The sequence below is a fragment of the Mirounga leonina genome, unplaced genomic scaffold (assembly GCF_011800145.1).
Source record: "Mirounga leonina isolate KUSES-001 unplaced genomic scaffold, KU_Mleo_1.0 Mir_154, whole genome shotgun sequence".
In the NCBI taxonomy this organism is placed as follows: domain Eukaryota; kingdom Metazoa; phylum Chordata; class Mammalia; order Carnivora; family Phocidae; genus Mirounga; species Mirounga leonina.
The window spans coordinates 20,075,151-20,099,361 of NW_023270389.1; the positions used below are offsets into that span (position 1 = coordinate 20,075,151).

General features: G+C 34.8%; 1 protein-coding gene across 1 annotated transcript; it reads left to right on the forward strand.

Annotated features, from left to right (window-relative positions):
• Nucleotides 1-332: 332 nt before the first annotated feature.
• Nucleotides 333-24,097, forward strand: RGS21 (regulator of G protein signaling 21). Its single transcript, XM_035009510.1, has 4 exons — nucleotides 333-343; nucleotides 4,774-4,850; nucleotides 9,335-9,501; nucleotides 23,894-24,097. The coding sequence occupies exons 1-4, from the start codon at nucleotides 333-335 to the stop codon at nucleotides 24,095-24,097; spliced, it is 459 nt and encodes a 152-aa protein (XP_034865401.1).
• Nucleotides 24,098-24,211: the final 114 nt, after the last annotated feature.

Here is a 24,211-nt window from a genome sequence, read left to right on the forward strand (position 1 = left end):
CAATAGTTGTCTGGTAAATGGATGTACATGAACTTTAGAAACCAAACTTTCTAAAGGAATTCATTTAAGTTATGCCACAGACTCCGAGAAGTGTCACATTTATTCCAAGAGTTATTTTGTTACTTAGCAGTTTAAGTGTTTTGACCAGTGAAAAGTTAACAACAAAACGAAAAAAGCTGAGCATAGCATGATTTAAAGAATGCCAATTTGTAACCCAGGGGATAGGTATTTGCATACTAATTGTAATGTTCCTGCTGTCACATTACCTTCAGCTTGAAGATCAGTCAGAAAAAGAAATTCGGCATCATCTGTGACAGACAGTGGAAAGAAAAATGCCAGTGAAGTGAGTTGCTGTTTAAAGCTATTTTTAATCTCAGAAGATGTACAAATGAAACACTTGAGCCTTCATTAGTCTCGATGTTTTGTTTCCTTCATTTATGATAAATATGCTAATTTTGTCTTTCTTGCTGATTTATTTTTTTCCCCTTTCTCTATTGATTTCTTCTTCTTTTCTAAAATATGTCAACAATTCATGACTTGCTTTTGCAGTTAATTCTTTATATTTGCCAAGATAAAGAAAGGTTATGCAGGGGAGAAAAAAACAGTGAGTTCTTTTTTTTTTTTATGTGAAGCTTTTCAAAATTACTAAGTGTTAGAGTTTGAGACAAAAGATACATATGATCCTTTTTTTTAAGATTTTTTTTATTATGTTATGTTAATCACCATACATTACATCATTAGTTTTTGATGTAGTGTTCCATAATTCTTTGTTTGCATATAACACCCAGTGCTCCATGCAGTACGTGCTCTCTTTAATACCCATCACCAGGCTATCCCATCCCCCACCCCCCTCCCCTCTAGAACCTCAGTTTGTTTCTCAGACTCCATAGTCTCTCATGGGCCGTCTGCCCCTCCGATTTCCCCCCCTTCATTTCTCCTTGCAAAAATTACTCATTATTGCGATATTTATTAAGAAATTTGAAAACAGATATTAAATGCCGGGTAAGGAAGCAGCTATCATTTCCTGGGGCACATGGACCCCTTGCTTGAATTTCCCATTCTCCAGCACACTGCTAATTGAGTGTGAACAGCTAAGTTGTTGGATTCCACACTTCTTAATGCAGTACACCCCGTTCTAGCTGGCGCAATTAGCAAGATCACTGGTAGCTTTCACGCAGTTCCCATCTGGCCTGGCTCTTCTCCGGACACATAATGTCGGGACTGCTGGCCTTGATGGCGCTCGCTTAATGAAGGAAACAGAAAGGAAATCAGCCAAAACCCCAGGAAACACTAAGTGCAATTTTGGCTCCAGATAGATGGTGAATTTTCATGGCAAATATGAAATGTGACTCTGATTATGCCTCACAATTATACAGGAAATGCACACACAGTCACAGATGAGAAGAGTCAGACAAAAGCTTTGTCAGAGTTACAACTAAAATCAAACTAAAAGAAAGAGAAAGAAATGATAGAGTGGTACATTATCCATTTACTTAAGGTAAAACATACCAAGTAAAATTTAACCAAATCAGTACATTTTTAAATCAGCCACCTTCTTTTTCCCCCCAATTTAAATTCAGCAGTTTCTTTCTTAACATTTGTATAGTTGCATTTTTTAAAACATAAAACATATTTCTCACTCACATCTAACATGAGAAATGTCCTATTTTCACTTGACAACGTATCAGATTTAAGAATCTATCTTCTGAAAACTTTCTATTGAGTACTCGATTACTGCAATTTAGCTATTATTTACAGGAAATATTTGTATGAAATGCAATAAACTCTATTACAGAAAAAGCACTTTCAAAGTATTTATTATAAATGTTCCAAAACATGAGCAAAGTATGAGCATATGTGTGTTGCCTCATTCATCCTAGGAAGGATTGTAAGGAGAGTTTGGGTTATAAGGAGACACACCTGGGTTTGAATTCTAACTGCCCATTAGTATTTGCAAGATATTGCACCAGTCATTAGCATCTCTGAGGCTCCTTACCCACTGGTAATGTAGAATTAAAACAGACTGTCATTTACAAGATTAAATAAGGCAAAGTAGATGACATGCCTAGCACAGTGTGGTATAGATGGTGAACATTCAATGCATTGTTGAACATTTTGATGCTGGTAAAAATATTATTTCAGTTCATTCATATATAACATAATTTACTCTTCCACAGAATTCTAAATATACAATCAACCCAGAATTTAAAAATTTAAACAGCAAATTAAGAACATTATTCCTTTAAATAGTTGCATCTTGCCTAGCTCCGGAAAGGGAATACTGCATTTCCACTGACCTCCCATCATATTAGGTAGTCAAAATTGAACCTTTCAAGTCAAACTTGAAATTGGTTAGAAAATAGTGAGCCGAGAGCATCCCGGGATTTGTCACACACCAGCAGGGATATTTCTTCAGAGAGCTGAAAGGCAGATTTTCCTTTTATAATAATGAGGCATTTGATGGGCCTTAAGTAATTCTGGAATATCCAAGTATCTCTAATTCTATTACCTATAATATTCTCTATCCTTAGAAAATAATATTCTAGTATATCTCTCTAATTCGAAACATTAAAATTTTTCTTTTGTCCTTGGTTTTACACTATTCCTCAGACTTTGTTTTCTTCCTTTGTTTGTACAGTTTTCCTACATTAATGAAGGTAACAAGAATAGCTACCATTTATTTAAATACTTCCATTCCTCAAAGGCCCCTTTACATCTGATAAGGTTTTCACTGAATATTCCCTTTTGCTTTTGGCGTAAGCAAAATCTGGCTCTCCCTAAATGACATGACTAGCCTTGATGCCTTCTAGAATGGATGTTATCCATTTTCTCCAATTTCATATTCCTCAGGGATGAGAGGACAGTGGTCTGTCGCTCCCCCGTGATGTTTTCACATCATGTCTCCTCTTCCTTCCACCATTAATTACACCCTTTGAAGCTAATGCAGTTCAGTTCTCACTCTCAATAGCCTTCTTATCACTATCACCTGCCAGCATCTTGAAAGCCATTGATCTGCTTCCATTGAAGGTTTTTTAATACCTGCCACTATTTAGGGTTTGGTCATTCATTCATTATTTGATTATATGTTCAACAAACATTTTTGGACCAGAAATACTGTTCTTGGTAGTGGAAAATAACAGTATTTATTCCTATCATCAGAGACCTTACACAACAGGGAAGTGTATGTTCATCCCTGAATGCTTTTTGCCTAGATTGTTTCTCAGCGGTTTTTGCTTTGTTTGGTTTTCTGTGTGGTTTTTTTGGTGGCTATTCCTCATTCAAGATGGTTGTAGTGTGTGGCCAGGCTTGGGCTCAGAATTCCTCACTGCCCTGTTCATTAACATATATTTCACTCGTACTAAGTGGTTTGCAATCTGAATACTATTAACCACCAAATACCAATCTTCAAATAGAGACAGTTATTTAAATGTCCGTTTGAATGAAAAACCACTATTTCAAAATGATTTCACAGAAAATCTTACATCCCTAAGATTTAGTAAATCAAGGGAGAAAGGAAAATCAGCTGTCCACCATTAGGGAAGAAAGTTTCAGACAGGAAATGTAAGTAATGGAAGAGAGTAAAATGAATCTCCAGTCACAGAGCCCCCTCTATGTACCCTCTATAAGGAGAACTATTATTATCTGAAAACACAATCACATCTGCAACAGCAGAAGGGAGCACAATCAATCCCAACACAAATAATAAAAACAGCAGCAAATTACAAGAAGTAATACAATATAAAAGCATAGAGATCGCTTCACATAGCACATTCAAGATCAATCACCTTGATATGCAAAGGTAAAATTTTATAAGAATGACTAAATATGAGACTCTATTTTATCATCATTTTAATAAAAAAATTTAAATTAGCTCATCCCTTTCCATAAGTAAGTCATTTGCACACAACAGCTACATAATCTAAGATTTTTTTTTCTGGGTAGCAGATGCTTTCTATGGATGGGAGCTTATCTCATCAGGATCTTAGTTTATTAAGGGGGAATAATGCATGATATATTTGCATCTCAGAAACTTTATACCTTAAACCTGATTTACTATTTCTTCATCACATCCCCCAAAGTATACCTTCTTCAGAAGACTTAAGTCTATAAATTTAGGACTGCTTTGGAAAAGATATTACTCTGTCCTGACAGATTCCTAGATTTAAATAAATCATCCCAGAACTGGAAGCATACCAGTCTAAGGAGAAATAAAGGCTGATTCAGAGTGGGGCAAAGCCTTCTCAAAATACTATAAATAAACACTTTTAAGATCATCACATGTTAGAAATCCTTAATTGAAACTTTTTTTAAAACTTTGAGATACCTAATTATGACATGGATAATTTTATATACTGTGAAAACTTAGAAAATAGTTCATTCATCACTATTGCTATCATGACAACTTTTTGGGAATAGACCAGAGTAATGCCACATAAATTAACAATCAATATATTTATAGTTGAGAAGAAATCCACTATACTTCATAGAACCATGAGCAATATCTCTCTTGTGCCTTTATTAGAATGTAAGAATTTGCAAATATTAATAACATTGTAAGCTAGATTAATAAATAATTGCTGATGTCAAGTTATATCCCAGTCTATGTTGCTATTGCTGTGCACTGTGGAAACATTATACAATTTTTGTTGACCTTTTGCAGTTTGATTAACGGTGCAAAACTCTTTTAAATTATGTAATTCAACAAATACGCGTAACTCAAATATTACTACAGGTCATAGAAGAAAAAGATCACAATGCTATTGTCAAGGGTAGATGTTGTTTTTACAGGTCACCAACGACAGAAACAATGGTGTGGTCTGAAAATATAGACACACTTTTAACCAACCAAGGTAGGATCTGACTAAGTTTAAAAATATAATGATTAAAAGTAAATCATTAAATTCTGAAAGCTGTAGTTATTATAAAATATGAGTTTGATCAATATTTGAAGCATAAGATTCCCAACAGTCACACAAATCTAAATGGAATATAGGTCCCAAATCTCAATGGAATTAGGTTAGACCGAAAATACGACATGATTATAGCAATCCAAACATTAGCACAAAAAGAAAATCCCAAACAGGAACTAAGAAATTTGTCATTTTCTTAGACTCATTATCATTTGATGTATATATATTGGCTATTCTTATTACAAGTTGAAAGAAACATACAAATTATTGAAAAGTTGAAAATTTAAATAAATCACTTGTTTTGTCAGGTCTCAGAGGCTAAAAACAGTTTTAAGTATTTATTTCAACTGAAATTCTAATTTTTAGTGAAAACAAAAACATATTTAAATGCATTAATATGTACATGTGTAGATATGTATTTATATTATTTAATATTGGCTCAATAAGGTAATTTGATTTTCAATAAATAAAATACCCCATAATTTGATTCAAAGTAGTCATTTGGAACTTCTGTTTCTGTTATAGACAATTCTGTTTTGCAGCAGTTTTATTTCAGTTGTATCTCATACAGGAAAAAAAATGGCTCTACAGAGACATGTATTAAAATATGTTTAATAATTAATATTGCTGGTACTAATCAAATGGAATTTCTACTTTAAATTTGTAAAATAAATATCAGAAGATTAGAAAAGTTTAAAACATAATAAAGTTGGGGGAATTCTTCATAGCTGTTTATTCATATGAAAAATTAGATTGAATTAGACAAAATTATTCTGATTTTATGATTCTTAAATAATTAATTCCTAAAGCATAGACATAAAATAATCCACATCACTCCTAGAATCCAACTAAGGACATATACTAAAGACATCAAAGACATGGAATTGCATTTTTGTAAGTTTTGAATGGCATGTTTCTTTTTTACTTAAGTGTATAACCAGTGGGACAGATCAGGTTTACTAGAAGCCTTGAGAAAGTGTCTCTGCAGGTGGTGGGTTGGCTGGTTGGAGTAGGGGAGTTCTAGGGGACAGCACCACAATACAGAGGCATGGAAGATGTTGAGCTGAAGGCAAATGCTTTCATCTGCATATCTCCTGAGATTTTCTATTTCATGCCCACATAAAGTAGAAGAGTCGTAGATTCATTTGAGCAGATGTTTGGTTTTTGCTTTTTATAATACCAGAAAAATAGCTTGGAAATAGAAAATGCTTTTTAATGTTTTAAACAGCTAAATGACTCACCAGATTATCTGTTTTGTCAACTTGGGGATATGTCTTGCAGGTACTGTGCATTGGCTTTCATGTAAGTTTCGACACCTAGTGTTTATTCCATTTGTCAGCCCCTGTTAAGCCTAACCAGTAGCCATTCCATTCTGTAGAGAGTGCCCTCAGAGAATATCATTTTAATTGCATGTAACATATTGTTCCAAAGTCACATGACATCTTTTGATCATTCAAATTGTATGTAGAGAATAGAAGCGTATTTCAATAAAATAGTATGTCCAAGACAGAGATAACTAGCTCATTTTAGCTGTTTATTCTGTTTCGTTGTGTCCCGAACTGAGTGTTGGGAGAGGGAAAATAGACAATAGCTATTATCTCCGAGTAGTCCTTCATTAAAATTGCAGGATGTGAGAAAATAATAAGTTTCCTGATCTCTAACTTCCCATCTCTCAGGGATACATTTAGGTAATCCTCAGTGGGAGGAAGCCTCATATGCCTCAATGACACATATATAAAATATTGCCAGACAGGAATCTATAATTTATGGTAGAATAATGGTATTCTTTCAATACCATGAAAGTATACTTTATCCTCTCTATAAAATAGATTTTAGCATAAATTCTGTTTTGAACCCTCAAATTCATCATTGTTCAGACAAAACTCATGGAAATTTTAATTGAATGTTAGTAAGAAGATTTTTATAACCTAAATTTGTGTCACAGAAGCTTCTTGGATGTATTTTTAAATGCAATAAATGTGTAGTTAATTGAATTTTTTATAGTGCTCACATATTAACGACATCCACATTCTCCAATATTTCTACTGAGAATTTTAATTGGTACCTGATAACCTTTTGCAATGGCTTGTTATTTCAACTGTATTTCGAATAATAAAAAAATATTAAATCTATTTTTAATTTCCCAATGTTTTTAGATGCTTTTATCTTGCTCCCTGAAGCCTTTTCTATTTTCTCTCACTGAAATCACTTTGCTTCCCACCTGCAGCAACCTGCAAATAGCTAATTTTGGTCCCTTTTCCATAAACTTTCTCTTACATTTTCTTTTCCACTAGTTTATTTTCCCTTTCCCCTGATTCTCCACAAGCTCTTTCGTCCCTACTTTGGCACTAGAAGGATCAGATCTCTGAGTATGCAGTCAGGGAAGAGCTGCTTTGAGCAAATGCAAAGGGTTCCTCGTGGCAGATGGAAGAGAAAGTCACCAATGTTTTGGAAGGCAAATCCCTCCTGAGGCAAATGTGCTGATGTACATTTTCCTGCTCAGAGAGATCCACAGTCTCATTTATAAACAGATACTGACCTCAGGCAGGTACAATCTGTGACACCAAATAATATGAACTCAAGATACTACCTTAGTCCATTCAGCTGTGGGAATGTGATAATGACCTTTCTAACCTGCTCTCTAACTAGAAGCACAATCCTTTTTTTTAAGATATATATATTTATTGCAGGCAACACTCACTATTTATGCTACCAATCCCCTCAAAATTACACTATTTTAAAAATTCCTGATGTTGAGCTTAAATTTTCATTAGTCAAACAAAGACTGATATATTTTTCTTTCTCAATTCTCCCCAATACCTTTTGTGTTATAAAAATAATTAGATAACCAGATCTTTTTTTTTTTGTCCTTTTTTGTTGGTTTGATTTTCTTTTTTTATTTAAATCCAATTAGCCAACCCTACTCATCCCTAACTCATTTAGCAAAAATTACCTTCTTCAGTGACCTCTAGATATACTAAAGAAGAATATTTCAGGGCACATTTTGATGAGGAAAATAAAGAAAAGAACAATCTTAATCTCAAATAGGAATAATACACATGTAAATTTGGCTGAAAGTTGGGGCGCTTGAGTGGCTCAGTCGCTCAGCGTCTGCCTTTGGCTCAGGTCATGATCCCAGGGTCCTGGAATCGAGCTCTGCATCGGGCTCCCTGCTCAGCAGGAACCCTGCTTCTCCCTCTCCCATTCCCCCTGCTTGTGTTCCCTCTCTTGCTGTGTCTCTCTCTGTCAAATAAATAAATAAAACCTTAAAAAAAAATTGGCTGAAAGTCAAGTAATGGGGAGAAGTGGGACCTATGGGAATCACAGGCTGAAAGCTCACTACCTGTTGTTATTAAATTTAAAAGAAATAACATACTAATTGAGGCAAAGTAAACAAGCCTGCAAGTAAATGGCCTAAAGTTTCCCGAGAAACGCATGCTCAGGAGAATACCTGGGAGCAGGAGAAAAATACCATGCACAGGCTAAGTAAGAGCAGGTACCATGAGGGAGAATGGGGACATCAATGTTTTACTTAAGGCAACACTGGGGAAAAGCCCATTCATTTGCTTTATTGACTTAAAATTGCCTAATACCACATAAAGCGAAGAAACACCAAGTCACACCAAGTATCTTGCTGGTTACTTTTTTGGTTTAGAGATTTGAATTGGCCAATATATTCACTCAAGATTAACAAATGCCAGTCCTTCCTTCTTTGCCTTGAGCCCAAACCCACACAATCTAACTCCTCAGCATCAAATTGTTTCCTCACCAACTCATAGCAACACAGATATTCTTACTCTGAAGTTAGTATAACATAATTACTTGATTTGGGTTTAGTTTATTGAGTGTAGAAAACTAAGTCCATGGATTTCCCATGAAGTAACTGCCATCAAGACTTTCCTCTAAACACAACTCCTTGATGTTTCAGATCTAGAAAGAAAAAGTACAGGTTAATGTGTTAATGGAGCTAATTGGAGAAATAGAGACAAGAATATCTTATGTTTATGATTACTGATCCAAAATAAGGTTTCTAAACCTAAAAACAAAAACATATAACTATATAGAGAGGGATGATAAATATTTACACTGAATACTCAGTGAATGCTTATATATATATATAGCAATCTAAATATATATATAGATTAATATATTAATCTATATATAGATAGATAGATTTTATTTGACAGAGAGGGAACACAAGCAGGGGGAGTGGGAGAGGGAGAAGCAGGCTTCCCGCAGAGCAGGGAGCCCGATGCAGGGCTGGATCCCAGAACCCTAGGATCATGACCTGAGCCGAAGGCAGATGCTTAATGACTGAGCCACCCAGGTGCCCCCAGTAAATGCTTTATTATACAATGTATTCATTTTGGTTATTTATACTGCACTGTATGATATACAAAAGTTTTTTTTTTTATATTTAATAGCTGGTTTGGATGCTTTTCGAACATTTCTAAAATCAGAGTTTAGTGAAGAAAATGTTGAGTTCTGGCTTGCCTGTGAAGACTTCAAAAAAACAGAAAGTGCAGAAAAAATTGCTTTTAAAGCCAAGATGATTTATTCTGAATTCATTGAAGCTGATGCCCCTAAAGAGGTGAGTAAAATATTCCAGGATAGTGAATATTCATCTCCTAGCAAATTTGCTCCCAATTATTAGACACTTAATCCATCTAAAGGGAAATCAAATTGTCACTATGTATTCAAATAGAAATGTCTGTAAACTCCAATAGAAGTGCCTTAAGATGATCCTATTTTTTATTGACTCAACAAATCTTTTCAACACCTACTATATGCCAGATATGACCAATATTTTTGTTTCCTTAGCACAACATGCAGACTCTTGAAAAATGATGTCCATTATCTTAGATTAAATCACTCTAAAATTTACCCTATAGAAATGTTACTTAAGTGTGTTCTTGCATTTCAAGTTCACTTTTGTTTTCCCTTTTATAAATCATGGTGGTCAAGATGGAATAGAATTCTAGAATAAAATAATTTATTTAAAAATTAAGGATGATATGTGGGGGGAAATAGGACTACTAACCAACAGCATGAATTCTTCATTTTTAATATTTTGGATGTCCACATTATGGCATGTAATGTCTTAACTTTCCAAAGAAAGAGTTTGCTTACCTTTATTTCTTTGAGGGTAAAAGTAGCCAAAGCTGTGAGACAATGTTTCAGGTAATCAGGATCCGCCTATGCTGTTTTAAGATCAGGAAAGGAGAAAGGGCCTTCCAGGAGAAACCTGGAATGACTGATAATAGTCCCCCCCCCCAAAAAAAAGGGTTCAATGTGTGTAACAATTCATTTATATTTGATTTCATTTCCAGAACCAAAACAATGATCATCTCCATATACCCTTTACTATTAAAACTTTGAGCAATTTATAATTTAAAACGATTTCAGCCATGAGAGATTGTGGACTCTGAAAAACAAACTGAGGGGGCGCCTGGGTGGCTCAGTTGGTTAAGCGACTGCCTTCGGCTTGGGTCATGATCCTGGAGTCCCAGGATCGAGTCCCGCATCGGGCTCCCTGCTCGGCAGGGAGTCTGCTTCTCCCTCTGACCCTCCCCCTTCTCATGTACTCTCTCTCATTCTCGCTCTTTCAAATGAATAAATAAATCTTTAAAAACAAAACAAAACAAACTGAGGGTTTTAGAGGGGAGGGTCTGGGGGGATGGGTTAGCCCAGTGATGGATATCAAGGAGGGCACGTATTGAATGGAGCACTGGGTGTTATATGCAAACAATGAATCATGGAACACCACATCAAAAACTAATGATGTAATGTATGGTGACTAACATAACATAATAAAATAAAATTTAAAAATAAATAAATAAAATGATTTCAGTTCCTCACTGAATATATCATATAAGCAAAGAATTTTAATGCATAAATAATAAACAGAAAGCTACATTGAATTACTAGTACCAAACATAAACTATTAGTACGAGTCATCTTTCCTATGGAGGCAAAACACCAATTTCCTCCTAGGGGATAGTTATCATATTTTCTGATCCAAAATTAGGATTCATGGTGTGAGAAGGATTATTACACTTATGGAGACAAAGAACAGAATAGATGAAATGAAAACACTTACAGAAAATCCAGGACATAAAGTGGCTGTATTAATAGTTCAAGTTTTAATTGGACATTACTTACACAGCATACATTGGCTAGTATAAATTTACACACATACGAGCTACTAAAGCATAGCCTGGAATTCATGGGGGGACAGTGAAGAGGGTGAAGAATTTTAACTGCTGTGGAGCCATTTCAACATTCATTTCCCAGTCACCATCTAAGAATCAATAAATAATTCTGGAAAATTGAAAATATAGTATACGAGATTTGTCAAGTTGATTAATGTGTCATTCCCTAAAAGGGCTTGAAATCAGCTCTAAAGATATCCTATATATTGTGATATTGATATGAAAGCCAGATTTTTTTCTTCTTTATGAATTCAGCTAATTAACAGTGATTGTTTTAGAATAGCATTCTCAAACATTTTGCATGAGAAGTCTTCTAATAAGAAATGTCATCTTTTAATTATAGCTGAATTCAATCTTACAATATATAATAAATTATCAATTTTGACAAAATAGTTTTGTTTACTTTCCTAATCTTTTCTTCTAAAATAAATTTATATGGTAATAATTTAAATAAATAGCACAGTTAAGCATATAAAACTTGTATGACTTTTTATACTTTGTCCATCTAATTAATTTGACTAAATAAAATATAATTAAATTTATGGCTGCTTTTCAAGTAATAATTATATTTTCTCCTTGAAGTATCTAAAAATGTTATCATCAAATATGACAAAATTCACTGAAAACAAAACACTATATAGATATACATTTGAAAGTCATTATCTTTCTTATTATTTGCCATTAGTTGTTTCCAGTTCAACAGATTACTAAATTTCACTTCCCAAATTACTAAAGGGCATTTGCCTTTTATATTATGTATCAGTTACAGTTTTCAAGGTATTTCTCTGTAGTCCATCGGTTTTATGTTAAATATAATACAACTGTGAGTATATTGACTCATTAAACTGATTTTTTGGGTGCCTGCCCCCACAATGAAGTCACAAAGCAGGAGAGACTGACATGTAATAAAACCAGTCAAATACACAATAAACAATATAATAATAAAGCCACATTTAAAGTTCATTATTAGCACACTGGAAAAGTGATTAAATCTGGAGAGTTAAGGGACACATTTTCAGGATGATTCACACATGAAAAACGTATGTCATGAAAAGAGTAATATCAAGACGCAAATGAAGAAAGAATATTTCAGACTGAGGGCACAGTGATATAACATGGAGGCACAAAGCTGCCTAGTGTTTCCTGAAAATTACAAACATTTTGATATTGCTAATGAGAAGTGGAGGATGAGGTTGGATAGGCAGTAGTAAAGATAAAAAAGGGTGGGAAATATTCTAGATTTATCTAGGAGGCAGACTTAATAAGACAAGGTCATATCTTTGATATGGAAGCTGGAAAACATGATTTTCACAAGTAAAAAAATTAATCCAAGAATGAGATTTATATGAGAATATGCTCTATTTTTCCATATTCAATTATAGTTGTATAAGTGAGTCATAAAGAATCAAAATTACAACTAATTTTCTTGATAGAAAATCCTAAAGTAAAGAACAATGGCAAAGTCATGCTATGTAGAGGTCTATTAACTCATATTTATTTTCTTTTCAATTTCTCATGTCTCTATTTCCTCATCTATAAAATTGCTAGTATAACTTAATTTTTAATTGATGCAATTAGACAATTTATAATTAGACTATACTAAATTTACTAAACAATCCCTTTTTATAAGTTGACATTACTAATGGTTCTCCGTTTCCTGTTCTAACAGGCAAAGACAGCACACTGAACAAAACAACAAAAATTGAACTTCTAGGTCTCGATGAGAAATGATAATAATTGTAACTAGACTTTATGCCCTCTCCCTTACAGGATTATCTTTTCTCTGGTTTCTACACTAATAGAGAGTTAGTGTGATATAGTAGATAATTGGAAATTTAGAGATACCTAGACCTAAATTCAAATCCTGTAGTAATCTTGTGGTAAGCTGTTTTATCTCTCTGAGCCTCAGTTTCCCTCTAATCATTTATCTAAAAAGCAAGCACATAACACACAGGACACATGAGAATGATGAATGAGATCACATGTCTGTGGTTTATATCATGCAGAACAGCTTTTAGGAAATTGTAATCCTTTTTGTTTTTTTTAAACAAGTCACTATAAGGGCTATAGTTTCAACCTGAAAACAACCATTATAAAAAAACGTTAGCAAAGCACTAGTTTCAGATAAAAAGAGCTATTCATTGAATGGACTATACCTAGGTAGTTTCAGAAGAAAATACTGAGGGAAAAAAAAGTATATATATATAGCCAGGTATTTTAACTAAGTGATTTGAAAAAGAAAATTATTAGACAAGCCATATTTTTTACTTTTTATTTTTTTAATTTTTTAAAATATTTTATTTATTTATCAGCAAAAGGCAGAGATAAAACACAAGCAGAGGGAGCAGCAGGATGAGGGAGAAGCAGGCTACCTGCTGAGCAAGGAGCCTGATGCGGGGCTCAATCCCAGGACCCTGGGATCATGACCTGAACCGAAGGCAGATGCTTAACGACTGAGCCCCCCAGGCATGCCGACAAGCAATATTTTTTAAAGTGCCTCTACTTTGCACACAATAGGAACCTATAAGTGTAAAAGAAATTCATAAACTTTTATTTATTCGTCCTTCAATTTGGACCACTCATTTCATAATATTTGGAATTTTAAGAAAATAATATTACTTGGTTTCAACAGAATGGAACTCTTCAAACACTTCAAATAATATTTTCATATTACTGAAAACACTGACAGATTTAAATATTCATGTTTTATTTATATCATTTATATATATTATATTTCTGTCATTCTTTTTATTGAAAAGGAAATTACTCAGGATGGAAAATATGTGATTAGAGAGAAAAATGTTTATGTTTATGTTGATTGTCATTCTGAGATAGTAGAAAATGTTCCAAATCATACAACAGTGTAATGTTTAAAATTATATAAATTCAACTGCATATTATCACACTGGCAGTTTTTTAAGTCAAAGAATACTAGTACGAAATATTTAATTCTTAAATGTACTTATTAAATGGGGCACCTGGGTGGCTCAGTCAGTTAAGCATCTGCCGTCCGCTCAGGTCATGATCCCAGGGTCCTGGGATGGAGTCCAACATTGCTGTCATTTGGCTCCCTGCTCAGCAGGAAGTTTACTTCTCCCTCTTCTTTTGCCTCTCCCCCCAGGCTTGTGCATGCTCTCTCTATCTACTCAAATAGGTAAATAAAATCTCTAAAAATAAAATAAAATAAAAAAGTATTTATTAAATGTGAAGACACCATAACTCATAAAATAAAGAAGAAACTATAGTAATAGAGGAGAAGGTATCTTAATGGGCGTGTGCAGGACCCTTTTTAAAATATCTATGTCTGTTTTTTTGCTTTTATTTTTAAGTCAGTATAATGTTATTTATTGACATATTTTATTTCACATCAGCAAATGCTTATTCTGTGTCTACTATTCACCTCCTTATAAGATAAAGTACCTCCATGAAAGGGCAGCTCAGTTTAGGCAGGAGAACAGATTAAAAAAACACTGAAGTATAATGCAATATGTTGTGTGAACTAGGCAGCTTGATAAGGAAATGCAAGAAAGCAAAATAGGTTGAAACTATGGTTTGGCTCAAAAGAAACTTTGAAGCTAGTTGGGTAAAAAAAATGAAATTTATGGAACTAGGGAAAAAGAGCAAAACAACAAATGATTAAGTGCAAAAAAAAAAAAATTTACAGAGGAAACTTTGCATTATACCTAGAAGGATATAATGATTGGATAGTAGTGAGACAAGATATTGAGATAAGGTCTTTATTTTAAATAAGGTTAGCTTTAAATGGAATCTCAAGGAAAGGAAATAGATATATGAATTATTGGTAGAAAGAGGCCCATGAAAATGGGCATTTGGAAGCATGTCTTGATATTACTCTCATGCCAATTTTGTATTCTCCATCTTAGGTTCAAATGTTTTCTTTGCATTTTTAATGCCACTTTCCCAACATGTGGATGTTTTTATCCGACCCCACAAATTGCTGCTTATCAACAGTGTCCCCCAACTCTAGTATCATCTCCAGATATAATGAGTTTGCTTATTTATTAATTTCCTAACTTTTGGTTCACTCATCACTAAGTGTCTAGTATATGCCAGGAAGCATGCTGGTGCAGATAAGAAAAAAGACAGAGTCCCTGGGTGGGTAAAGCTAACCATTTTGAGGGGAAGACTCCAGTTAAAAAGTAATCCAATAAACTTTCATGAGAGTCATGGTAGGGAACACAGGTGATGTGTAGCATGCAACAGGAAAATCCGATTCTAGGGGGATGAGAAAATGTATCTCAAAAGAAGTAATTTGTGAGCTTTGACCAGAAATGGGAGTATAGAGGGAATTAGACATAATGGGAGAGAAGGATAGGAAAGGAAGACAAAGAGGAAGTCAAGTAAAGGACCAGCCAGTGCCTAGGAGGCTAGTCCCGTAGTGAAGGAAGCCTAGCACGGTATGTCTCAGAGGGGAAACTGAGGCAACTGCACTTCCTGGATCCCAATAATTTCCTCCTCCTTATTTATTTCATCTTAAAATAAAGGGCCTCTGAAAACATAAGAGAGAGAGAGAGAGAGGAGAAAAAGGAGGAGATCGAGGAGGATGAGAAGGAAAAGGGGTAGGAGGAAGAGAGGTAAAGGAAGGAAAACAGAGTTAAAGAAATTATAAGTGACATCTCTGCACAATGCTTTTACGTGAACTATCTCATCTGATCATCATGACCGCTATCTTGGGGAGGTATTGCAATCATCCACACTGCACAGGTGAAAATGAAACTGAGCCCTAGAGAAAAAATAATGAGTCCTGCAGTCATAAAGATACAACGGGTCATGAGAGGAGAGACCCACAGCCCATTCTCTCAGGTTTCAAATTCCTTTCTCCAGATCTACTATTTATTTTAAATGTTTGTAATGCAGCCTGGGAACCTTGATGTTTATGCTAAAGGCAAAAGCATAAAATTATCTTGGCACATAGAGTCTATCTTCCTTTCTATCAAAAGCTTTATTTCTCTTCTCACATTCTCTTTGTATAACTTCTTAAACCACGAAGTTTAGATTTAACTATGGCATTAAGAGGGGAAAGAGTTGCAGGACTACCTCTTCTAAATAATCTGCAGTAGCATTTTCGCCCTCTGAAAAACTGGGGGCTGCATTTTAACTTGAAAAGAAAACACCCAGGTGTTTTTTGAACTTCTGTGGGTCTCTGTGCTACTGAAATTAATCTTGGATTAGCATGTTTGGGTTGGTAAATGAAACCAGTCGATCGGACTCCTTCTCAGCTATTCCAGATAGCTTTTACTCACATACATCTATTTTTAGCAATCCATATACATTATCCATCTACATTATGTACATCTATTTTTGTCAACTTATGTGATTGCATGTGTTATAATTTCTTCTGTTTCTTTTGCCCGATTTGAGATGTTAAAACTACCCCCCAACATGTGTCACTGATTTCTGTCTCTAAAACCAGTAAGAGCAAAAGGATGAAGTCCTGTGCAGGGATGGATTCCTTCAAGATGTTACAGACTTTGCCATTCTCAATTTTAATAGCCACCCTTGAGAAGATATTTCAGGATATTCGTTTTCCTTTAATGATGCCAAAAATGAAGTAATACAAGAGGTGTTGGTGGTGATTAAATAGAATTATGCAACCAAAAACATGATTATGGGCGGCTTTAATTTGAATAGTAATTTTTAAGTTTTGTTGTGAATGAGGTCTAAGAGGCTGCCTGCTCCATTTTAGTAAGGTGTTTTACATATGCATGCACACACCCTGTGCATAATGACAGTCTCTTGCTCCACTATATGTTCTAGATGAGGAAAATGCTATCTAATTTGAATGTGAGAACACAATTGAAAACGTTTCATTCAAATTATGTAAAAATATAGAAAGCAGAGTGGAGGGTCACGGGAAAACCAGCAGGTACCCTTTAAAATGTATTCTTCCTGATAAAATAATTTGTTGGAAACCAAAAGGAGTTAACACTGCTGGTGAAGTAAAGAGGAATTTAACTGCCATACCTTCTAGTTAACAATATCCCATGAGTATTAAAATATTCTGGGTCTTTAGAATAAAATTGTTTTTAAACAACTACCCCAAACATCATTCGGAAGGCAGTCATTTTAATGCAATGGATTGCTGTCAATGTTACCTGTGTCAAGGCCTTTTCAAAACTGACAGAATTTAAAAGCCTCTAGATGGTTGTGATGACATCTCCACTGTCAGAGATTCGGTAAGAATCACAATTCTTTTCTGAGACTGACAGTGCAGTGGGCTCAGATATCTAAGATAATTCATAATCTTTTGAAAAAATAAGCAAAGGAAATATTATATTTCTCAGAATCCTTGAAACTAAAGTGTGTATCCATACAAATAAAATGCAAGTAGCTATCATATTAGTAAGTAATGTAACTCTGTTTATTTCATTAACTGATACACTGTTCAGCCCAGGCTCTGGACCTAAGAGTTTGACCACTCAGCGAAGTCTAAGCTTCCCTGTAACTCCCAAGACTCAACATCATACCACTGGAAAGGTTGCATATTTAGAAGGTCACTTCCTGATGAGATCTTAACCTTTGGTCTACTCCAAGCTCAACATTTCTTGTCTTACTTTTTGAGATAGAAATTTATCCATGTATCTTCTGGTAGAATCCAGCCAAAAATCATAGTTGAGATTTATGCAAAGTTGAAGATGCAGCTCACAGACATGGCCCCAGGAGTGATTCTTTTAAAGATATCTAACTATCTCTCTACATATATTAGGCCTAACATTTTCACTTTTTTTCCAGTTACTGAAATTTCAAGGAATTTGAGAAGAAAAGAGAAGACACTTTTGATAGCCTAATTCTAATACCTCACCCAAATTGACTTCTCAATGGGCATTTAGCAAATTTGATCACTCTCTCTTAATTGAAATACTATCTTCAATTGATTCCTAGTACTTGATTTCCTCCTTCCTTACTGACTGCTATTTAGCAATTTCTTTTACTGTTCTGACTCATAACCCAACAGACTATAATGAGAGAAGGTAATCCCCTTCATTTTCTGCCTACATTCATTCTCCCAGTGATTTTCTCTGGTCCCATATTTTTATTTTTTTTATTTTTTTATTTTTTTAAAGGTTGTATTTATTTATCTGAGAGAGAGAGAGAGCACGCATGAGTGGGGCAGGGTCAGGGGGGAAAAGCAGGCTCCCTGCAGAGCAGGGGTTCATGTTGACCTGAGCCAAAGGAAGACTTATAACCGACTGAGCCACCCAGGTGCCCAAGGTCCCATATTTTTAAAAGGGCAGCTCAAACTTAACAAATTCAAATATGAGTCCTGATTTTCTGTTCAAAACTTTCTTCTACCTGAGTCTCCCCATCTCAGTTAATGGCAGTTCTGTTCTATTTGCTCTGGATAAATAATTGGTAGTCATCCTTGATTTTCTTCCACTTACATCCCATGTCCAATCCATCAGCATTTTCTATCATCTCATTCTTCAGAATATTGCTAAAAGCCAGCCATTCCTCAAGATTTTGTCCCTCATCCTAGTGCACTATTCAATCACAAGTTCCACGCATTCTACTTTCTAGATATTTTTAAAATCTATGCACTTCCCATAATTCCCTGTGACATTTCACAGCCAAATTCACCATCACTGCCCACCCGAACTTTTGGTAAGGTTTTCTCATTTTTCTTCCTTTTATCCACACCCAGCTATGATACCACATGGCATCCAGTGATATGATTTTTTTTTCAAACATGTGTTTACAACATGCCCTTACTAAAAATTCTTCCCATTGCTCTCAGGTTAAATAAAAATTCCTTAACAAGAACTACACAAGGTCCCACATGACCTGGTACCTTGATTCCTTTCCAGGTTCGTGCCTTTCCTCCTCTCAAAACCCACTGGGCTTCTTTTGGTTTACCTGCCCATGTGCAAGTTCCATTCTTAATCTATCTTTTCATGATAATAATTCAAAGATCTGCTTAAGATCTCATTTCCTTCAGAAAGCCTATTTTTTCCTTTGGATTACTTTTCCAAAATCTGTCTTCTTGATTAATTTTTCACTTTAATCACCTTTGTATCTTCAGATCCTTCACACAATTCCTAAGCATCTACTCAATATGATATTTCAAATAAATAAATTCTAGGAATGACTACAAATAAAATGCCTACTTTCTCAGATATATGTTAGTTTTTTTTCCCCAGAAAAATGGGAATAATAATACTGTATATCATATAGTTGTGTGTAGGTGACATAAAGTAACCATAGAAAGACAGTGTATCAGTACTAATAGTTAATAAATAATAACAATTATTATTTTCAGTTAAAATAATCATACCTAAATATCATTATGATTATTTTAGAGATAATACCAGTGTTCAGATATTTAGCCAGGGAAGAAGACAGGGTAACCAATGGAAAAAAAATCTAGGATGAGACTTGGGATAGAACTGAGAGAATGCATAGCTGCTTTGCTCCTATTTGAGGGGCATGCAGGGAAAAAGGGAATTAGCAAAAGAAATAGGGAAAAGACAACAGATTAAAAACAAGTTAATTCCATGTCATGAACTATTAAATTCCCTTTGCAGTGACAGATCTTCCTTCTCTGATAATCAGACTGAGTAATTAATGCTAGCAGCAGCCTTTGTATCTAAATTTATTTAAGCAAGAAATCAAATTTCTTGATTTCTAAATCAAAATAATGCATAATGATAAGGAAATTATAGTGACTTTCCTTCTGTGGCCAAGGAAGGCTTCTCAGAGGATATTCAGCTTAAGCTAAATGATGAAGGATAAGGAAAATCTGTACAGAATGAAACTGTGGGGGTGAAAGCGATTTTAGATGGTGAAAACAACATAAACAAGCTTTAGGTACAAGATTTGCTTTGGGAACAGAGAGTAGACTAGTTTTATATATACTGCTAAGGAAAGTAGAAGATTTTGAAACAACACATTGAAGTCTGAGTGCGAGGAAGCTCAAATGCCAAGGTAAGATATTTACAGTTTAGGTTATAAAGAAAAATGGATTTTCAGCTGAATATTCATATGCTGAAAGTGATATTTTGGTGAAATTGATATAGTTATACTTTCACATGTGCAGAAGGGAAAGACATTGTAAGAAGAGGTATCAAACTAGAGGTAAATTTCAGAATTTGGGATAGAGATTCCATTATAAAAGGCTGAACTGGAGAAATAGGAGTGAGAATGAAAAAAGCCATTGTGAAATTACAAAATAACAGGCAAATGAGGGAAAAAATAGGGAGAGAGAGATCAGAGGAAAAAGAGGTGTCAGAGATGTTTCCTATGATTCGAGCTTGAAGAACTTGGAGAAAAATAATGACATTTATACAAACATGTGGGTGTGATGTTTTGTCACTGACATTAAGCTGAATTGCCAAGACACAGCCTCATAAGACTACTAATTATCTCCTGGGATTAGTATATCTGCTCATCACTCAGCTATCATGGCTGATGTTGGCAGTTCCTTGGTTGGAAAACAGACAAGTCAGAAAAATGAGAGGGATAAGTCAGAAATACAAGCTTCATCTATTTTAATAAATAACATTGATTACCAGTACATGTTGAAATGGAATAGTTCCCTTTAAAATTTAAACATCATTTTTAACAAATATAGAAACATTTTTTTCACTTTATTTATGCAGTCCATATTCGTTGAGTCCTTACATGGCACAAGGCATAGAGAAGGAGGCACAAAATGTAAATATGGTCTAAGTAACACAAAATCCTTTGACAGATCCAAAAAGGAAAGAATCCATGAGTAAACTTCACAGGGTAAATATTACTTGAACGTAGCCTCAGGGCATCAAAGATGTGTGTGAAAGACTTGGTGAGAGGAGTGACTTTCAGGTAGACAAGGATGGTATGAAAAAGATGTTCATAGGTGGGAAAATACAAGGAACTTGAGGGGAAGTGTCTAGCTTGGTAAAAATACAGGGCACACATAGAGGAGAAAACAAAATGTGTAAGTTAGGACTCTGTTGTAAAGGCCATGAATGCCAAAATCAAGGCTTCGGACTTTTTAAATAGGAAATGGGGAGTTATTGCAGGTGTTCAGTTCTGATTAAAATAATAATAAGCCAATCCATGGACTAGGCACACACCAGCCCTGCTGTCAGTGAATACTCCCCCAATGAATGAATGCCTCAATGAGATAAATTGCTATATTTACTATCATGGGGGATACAAAGTTAAGCAAATTGCAGATGATGCCACTTAGTAATTAATGGCACAGCTAAAGAAGAAAACAGGCAACATTTATTCTCATATCCCCACAACATAGGATAGGATTTATGAAACAGACTACCCTAGATGTTTAAAAAACTGCAAGGGCTTGACAACAACCACTATTCACTGATCCCCACTACAAGTCAGGCAGTATTCTAGGTCCATACCATATCATCATGCCACTTCCCTCCTCAAAAACCCTTCAGGGTCTTCCTATTGCTTCTAGTAGAAAAATAAGAACTCCTTACACTGCACATAAGCCCTACAAGACTTGTAGGCAAATCTCATTACAGGAACTTTCTCACACTCTATATTCCAGCCATCCAGGCATAGTGGCTTTTCAGAACATAACGAATTCTTTCTTGCATCTTTGCATTTGTTGTTTTTTCTGCTAGAAATGTTTTCCCCCAGAGTCTTAGAGTACCAGCTTCTTCTCATCCTTCAAGTTTATTTCTAAAATAATGCTATTTATTTAGTTGTTGGTTATCATTTCCCAAGTATAGAAAGCATTTGGTACATAATAGATCATCATAAATATTTGTGGAATCCATGAATGCAAGGATCATTTTATTTTAATTCTTATAAAAACTCAGTCAGGAACTACCTGGCTTAATGATGAGGAAGGATTGCTCAGAAATATTAAACTAATTCAAACCAGGTCACCAAGGTGCTAAGTGTTAGAGCACAGGTTAGAAAATTATCCCAAAGTCTTTCCACTGCCCTCCACCATCTTCCTTTATAAGGAAGGAGAAATTGATTCCAGATTTTGAGGCCTTCAGAGAGTTGTAGCATTTGGCCTGGAACTTTGATGGAGGACGTAAGAGGATGATCAGAGAAATAAAGGTGCAGATGTGGGATCACTGAGTAGCTGAAATCCCTTAAGAAGGAAAACATCTGTGAACAAAGAGTGGCCTTTTTCTGATTCTTTTCTAATTAAAAGTTTTTTCTTCTTCTCTTCTTCCTAGAATAATAATATGAAAATACTTTGATATTAAACTTATCTCATTTAGTCCTTGAAACACTTTAAGATAGATGCTGTTACTCTTCTCTATTATACCGTGGAAATCAAAGATTAAAAGAAATTATAGAACTTGTTTCACCCATATGAATAGCAAGTAAATAGCTGAGGAAAAGCTTGATTATAGGTCTGCCTGCCTCTTTTAACCTCAATTCAATAAGCACGAATTGTCATTTATAGTCTTTCTTTTACCAGACCCCCAAATTATGGCATTTTTACAATTTCCCCATTTTGTCAAGAGACATTTTAATTCTCTTCAACAAATATTTATTGATTGCCTATTATGTGGCAGATACTCTGCTAAGTGCCAGAAAATAGAAGGATGAATAAGACGGATATAGCACCTGCCTTTCTTGAGTTTTTAATTCTAAGATTCAAATCTCTTTTGCACTTCATGAATATTTTCAATTTAAATTAGACAACTTGGATGTGAAATTTTCTGCTTCGCAGAATATATCCTGGAATATGCATAGAGTTAGACAAGCATCTTCCCAAGGTTTGGGGCATTTTACAGATTTGCAGATGAATGGTGTGTTCCAATGTAATAGATCTCTCTTAGACCCTGATGAGGATATTCGTGTATGGTAGTGGTTTGGGGACAAGGATATACACACACACACATGCACACACATATAGGTATATTCTGTGGAAGGCATGGGAGTCAGTGAAGAGGGGGATGTTATTTGGTTTATTTTGGCAAACAAAAAGAAATACAAATTAGAACAAAAAGCAATGTTGTGTGGGAAACAACATGGGGAAGTATAGAGAATGGGAATGTGTTGGTAGAATCCAACCTACTGAATTCTAGTTTTTGTTCTGACTTTGGAAAATATACTATTGGTATTAGGGTTAAAGTACTAGAAAAAAAGGATTTATGGGAAAATAAATTTAAAATCATGAAATATCTTGTTTTTCACCTTTGCCATTTTTTTATAATCTCAAAATAAGGCTTTGCCTCTGTTTTCTGTCAATGCCAACCCTCTCTACCTAGGAAAAATAATTATTTTTTAAAGAGGTTATTTATTTATTTGAGAAAGAGAGGGAGCGCACGAGAGAGATAGAGATAGATAGAGCAAGGACCAGCGAGGGGAGGGGCAGAGGGAGAGGGAGAAGCAGGCTCCGCTCTGAGCAGGGAGCCCAATGTGGGACTTGATCTCAAGACCCTGGGATCATGACCTGAGCGAAAAGCAGACACTTAACCTACTGAGCTACCCAGGTTAATTTTTAGTCTCTGGTTGGTCTCTTCACATCCAGCATGCCTTAGTTTGCTGCTGGCTGCTTCCCCAAATGAGCATCTTTTTACTGTCCTCCCATTAAAAATATGAAAAGATCACACACACACACAAAAAAAAAAGAAAAAGAAAAGAAAAATAATTAAACCAAATACGTGTTCTACATTCCAGGAAAAAAATGTATGACTTTTTCTGCTGTTGTGCATCAGATTGACTTTGTGTTTAGAAAAAAAATTCAAATAATATGTATATCTACCAACTGTATAAACCATGTATTCCTTGACTAAACTAATGTAATGATATGCAAACTTATTTCCACAGATCAACATTGACTTCAGTACCAGGGACCTCATCTCAAAGAATATTGCAGAACCAACTCTCAAATGTTTTGATGAGGCTCAGAAGTTAATCTATAGTCTTATGGCCGAGGATTCTTTTCCTCGATTTCTAAAGTCAGAGATTTATAAGAAACTGGTAAATAGCAAACAGGTTGGAAATCATAAGAAATGGTTCCCTTTTTTGTAAGAAGGTAAATGATAAACTAATAATCAGGTTGTAATTTGGGGAAAAACAAGTAACAGAAGAAATCAACTTTTAATCATTATACTCAAGGCTAAAATGTTTTAAATATACAAAAAC